The sequence below is a fragment of the Apis dorsata genome, unplaced genomic scaffold (genome assembly GCF_000469605.1).
Source record: "Apis dorsata unplaced genomic scaffold, Apis dorsata 1.3 scaffold_265, whole genome shotgun sequence".
Taxonomy (NCBI): domain Eukaryota; kingdom Metazoa; phylum Arthropoda; class Insecta; order Hymenoptera; family Apidae; genus Apis; species Apis dorsata.
This window is the reverse complement of record NW_006263543.1, coordinates 1,287,464-1,292,228: the sequence shown is the minus strand read 5'-3', so window position 1 is coordinate 1,292,228 and position 4,765 is coordinate 1,287,464. Positions and strand designations below refer to the sequence as shown.

Sequence of the window (4,765 nt, the reverse complement as noted above, 5' to 3'; positions counted from 1 at the left end):
AATATAGATTGAGAAATATTATAAAAAATATATTCATTTTTAGTATATAATTGATTAAATCAAATAATATTGTAATATGGATTTAATATATATTTATACAAGAAATAAATTAAACAAGTTTATCCAATATTTATTTTGAAATTTACTTTCTAAGTATAAAATTAATACATATTATAATACGTATTATAAACAAATAAATATAAAAATAAATATAATACTTTAATATATTAATTATAATTCATCAATTATATAATTGAAAGATAATACTAATTGTTTTAAGAATATTTTTTTAAATTATTAATACAATAAATACAAAATTTAGGTAAAATTAGATTTTTAAATTATATCAAAAAAAAAAGTGATTTTTTTATCAAATAATTATATATTTTTATACAATTAGAATCACAGAAATATAAAGAATAGGCACGATAATTCTAAATAAAACAACATAGTGTAATTGTAAAAGATGATTTCATTGATTTATATATTTAAATAATACCAGTCTATCACCTTTTTACATATTTTTTCCCTGGAGATCTTCTTTCTAACAAATTATCACTTGATTTTATATTTTTTTGTTGTAATTTACGTTTTGCTTCAAGTTTCATCTTTGCTTCCAATCGTTTTCTTTCTATTTCTTCTGGTGTACATCGTACAGATTGAGATTCTTTTATTTCTTTCATGCTAAGTAAATTATTAGTAGAATTGTATTTAACAATATGATTATCAGTTTCTTTCTTGTCTAATTTGTTAAATCTATGTGTATTTTCCATGCCATTAATTTGTAAAAAATTATTATTTTTATACGAATTCTGATTTTTTACAATGAAAAATTTAGTACTTACTGATTGAGTAACTGCATTTGATTTTAATACATTTGTTGTTTTGTTATTTGCATTAGTATATTTACATTGATAAAAACATTGATCTGATAAACTCTTTGTTCTAAAAAATTTCCTGTTTTCTAAGGAATTTTTACTAGGAAAAGAATTTCGTAATGTTTCTATATCTGTTATAGTTTCAACTTCTTCTACTAAATCATCTGTAATAAGCTTACTTTTATTATTGATATTTTCTTTTACACCTGGTGTTGAAAGAAAATTATTTGGTATTTTTTTATTAGTTATTGCATTAGAAATAACAAGTTTGGGTATTCTTTTGGAAAGACTTGTATTATGGCTTGAATTTGATGGACTAAAATCATATTCTGACAATTTAGATTCTAATTTATCATCTTCTATACAGGTTGCCAAACAATCATCAAAAGAATCATCTGGAAAATCTGACATATGTTTTTTTTTTAATGTTTGATTTTCATGTGATATATTTACATTATTGTTGTTGTTAAATTTTAAATTTGACATTGAAATATTTGAGCTAGAATTTGTTCTATTCGATTTATTCGAATATGTTTTTAAATGACCACTTGTATTAGTTGAAGAACTTTTAGAATATTCGGTAGAAGTACTAGACGTAGTTAGATAATAAGACTTTTCAGACGTGGAAGATAATTCTTTTATCTCACTTACTATAGATAATTCCATTATATCATTTCTTTTATTTTTACACAAATTTAATTTTTCTTCAATTTCTTGACTACATTTTACCATTGAATCATCAATTGAATCATCAAATAAATCTTCATAATTAGTAAAGTTATTATTACTATTAATAACAACAGAATTCATTTTTGATTTATCATTATTAATAACCATTATTTCATCACTATTATCACTATCCAATTCTATCATCAACTTACTACTAACTTCACATTTTGTATCATTCTCTTTCTCAATAATATCATTATCATAATTTTTTTGTATTTTTTGCATCTTTTCACTTAAGGCTTTTAATTCAGCTGTCAATTTTCCAATATTTTCTATATTTTCCATTTTCACTTGTTTCCTTTTAAGTGGCTTTTGCAATAATGGAGAATTAGAATTTCGCTTCTTTTGCAACTGTTTGGTTCTTTTTGGAGTTTCAATAAGTTTATTTGATGATTTAGATTTATCATAGGAATTTTTATTAACAGGAGTTTGCCAATCCCAAGCAATTTCATTACCTCCATCTTGAGTACAAGGCATTGAAATTGGACTACAACGATAATTTAATTCAGGAGAATCTTCTATATCAATAACATATTCCTTTTTTCGAATTGGTGTACTGTGACCAGAAACATGTGACTCATAGGAATGTTGAGGAGAATCATTTCCCAAATCATCTTTCATATTTTTTTTAAGTGAAACTATAATACAAAATTTATATTATTAAAAATTATTAATCAATTATTATATTTAGAGAAATTATATTAATTACCTTCTTGTATATTGTTTGTTGTACTATTTCTTTGTTGTACATTACATTTTTTCGTTGATTTTTTATTTTTATTCATAATTTTCATAAAATTAAAATAAAAAATTAATAATTAAAAATTGAATGTAAATAAATTGATATATACTTTATATATGATTTCACATTAATTTTGAATAAACTATAATAATAAAAATATTTAGATTTTTTCAATGTGTCCTGCTTTTTCTTTTTAAATTTTTTTATGATAAATTTTATTTTTTTTTTTTAAGAAAATAACTCAATATTTCGATATTCTATATAAATTTCAGAATTAAAGATCAGAAATAAAATAACTATTAAACTTTACAATTCTTTAAACTTACTAACCTACAATCTTTCTTACATAAAGTGAAAATAGCTACTGAAGTTTTTTAATGTATTCGTTTCCAATTTACTTATTATTCTGAGATAAATTATAGGAATGTTAAATCATAATTTATGTTTTTAAAAATAAATGTAGATATTAATTACACGTATTTTTATAATTTATTTCAAGCAAAAAGAAAAAAAGATAAATGATTAAAAAAATAAATTAATATTGACTTAAATAATATATTTAAATTTCCCTCAAAAATTGAATGAAAGACAAACTTCAAATGAATGATTTGAAAGATATATATATACACAATATCAATAATCAATTTATGTTGAATAGTATCGATGTAAATATAAATATTACATAATAATAATGAATAAAAGTTAAAACAATTTAAAGAAATTTATTTTGAATTTAAAAAATAAAAATCGAAAATGAAACTTGAATTATATAATGATATAGTAACAACAATTCGAAAATTTCGAGGCTTATCAAAAGATTGTAGAGATATTTTAAAAGAAAAGTATAATGAGTAAGATTGTTTGATTAAAAATAATTCAATTTAGATTTGCTATCATAAAATATTTATTTTTATTTTATTTAGCATTCCAGTATATACATTGTATAGTATATTATCTTTAGAAGTACAACATAAAATGAAAGTCAATCATAGCAAATTATTTGGTAATAATAAAAATTATTATGATACGTAAGTATCAAACATATCAGTATATTAATATAAAATATAGCTATATAATTAAATAATTTAAATAATAGTTATATGGAAGCTGTACAAAGTGGAGAACCTGTTGGAATTTTATTGAAAATGGCGAAAGATATTGGTGCACCTCCTGCATTGTTAGCTAGAAATGTTCTTGAAAAACATTGTGGAAAAGATGAATTTAATGGTAATTTAAATACTATATAATATTATATAATAAAATTCTTATAATTCTTTTTGAACAATCATAAAAAAAAATATATTTTTAGTCTCTAGGAATGAAGTTAGCAAATTATTTAAGGATACTACTCTTATACAAGACAAAGATCTTGCATATGAAGTCTATTTGGTAATTTAAAATTTATTAATATTTTAAAAAATAAGATAATGCTGTATAATAGTTAGATAATGTTTTGCAGTGCATATTATATGATAATTTGTATGGACCTATATCAGATGCTGTTGGAACGTATGTTATATATTAAAATAATCATATTCATTTTATATATTTGTATAAAATAATTTATTTTATACATTATTTTTATATATTAAATCTATAGTTCTGTAGGTCAAGAATATGAATTAAAGTTACAAAACTACTTGACAGAACGAAATCTTGCATTTCGTAATGAAGAACACTTGAGATCAAGAGGATATGACAAAACTCCAGATTTTAAACTTGAGGTACCAATTGCAATAAATGGTTTTGTAATTAACTGGATAGAATCTAAAGCAAGATTTGGAAATACAGAAATACATCAGAAGTATATTAAAGAACAATTTCTGAGTTACTGGAATAGATTTGGACCAGGACTTGTAATTTACTGGTTTGGATTTTTGGATAATTTAAGTGAACCCAATGAAAAAAGATTTATTATTATGGATCATTTTCCAGAAGAAATTACATATATGGATCCTACTTGCATTAAACCTACAACTTTATAATCATAAAAGATCATGTTTTATTTCATAACAATATTAGTGTTATATACAATAAAAATTATTATCATTAATTTTAAAATGATAAAATGATTTATTTTTATTATTTTTAATCTTTTAAAATTATTTTACAAAAATTTTCATAAAAAAATATATGTATCACATCTTTCTCTTCTTCCTTTTTTGATTAATCTATGACTATGAAAAATATTAAAAAATTTTCCAATTAAATGTATCCCACATCTGATTATTAAGTGCCACGATTTTAAAGTCAGTATATGGTGTCTTATAGAGCATTATTATAGTATAAAATAAGTAATTATTTATAATATAAAATAATAAACTTGAAAAAATGAATATCAAAATATTTTGTATTCATGAATTGATAATAAATAGTAATAGTATTTAAAATTAAATTAACACAATTAAATGTTTTA

General features: G+C 20.9%; 2 protein-coding genes across 4 annotated transcripts in view; one reads left to right on the top strand and one right to left on the bottom strand.

The window, feature by feature from the left end:
• Positions 1-365: 365 nt before the first annotated feature.
• On the bottom strand, positions 366-2,701 carry LOC102671416 (putative uncharacterized protein DDB_G0282133). Of its 2 annotated transcripts, XM_006616564.2 has the most exons (3): positions 2,317-2,701; positions 846-2,245; positions 366-684 (listed from the first exon to the last, which is right to left on the bottom strand). In XM_006616564.2, the coding sequence occupies exons 1-3, from the start codon at positions 2,399-2,401 to the stop codon at positions 598-600; spliced, it is 1,572 nt and encodes a 523-aa protein (XP_006616627.1). In that variant the 5' UTR covers positions 2,402-2,701; the 3' UTR covers positions 366-597. The 2 variants fall into 2 exon arrangements, with proteins under 2 accessions (XP_006616627.1, XP_006616626.1); XM_006616563.2 differs by having other exon boundaries at positions 372-2,245.
• Positions 2,702-3,102: 401 nt separating this feature from the next.
• The window catches only part of LOC102681206 (protein C15orf41 homolog), a 17,720-nt gene continuing 16,057 nt past the window's right edge, over positions 3,103-4,765 (top strand). The window contains exons 1-6 of one of the 2 annotated variants that reach the window (XM_031510848.1): positions 3,103-3,200; positions 3,273-3,377; positions 3,446-3,576; positions 3,659-3,738; positions 3,809-3,858; positions 3,950-4,339. In XM_031510848.1, the coding sequence (XP_031366708.1) occupies positions 3,103-3,200; positions 3,273-3,377; positions 3,446-3,576; positions 3,659-3,738; positions 3,809-3,858; positions 3,950-4,334 (849 nt within the window). In that variant the 3' untranslated portion in view covers positions 4,335-4,339. Of the gene's footprint in view, positions 3,201-3,272; positions 3,378-3,445; positions 3,577-3,658; positions 3,739-3,808; positions 3,859-3,949; positions 4,412-4,765 lie in introns of those variants that run through there. The other variant, XM_006616551.2, reaches the window with a different exon arrangement.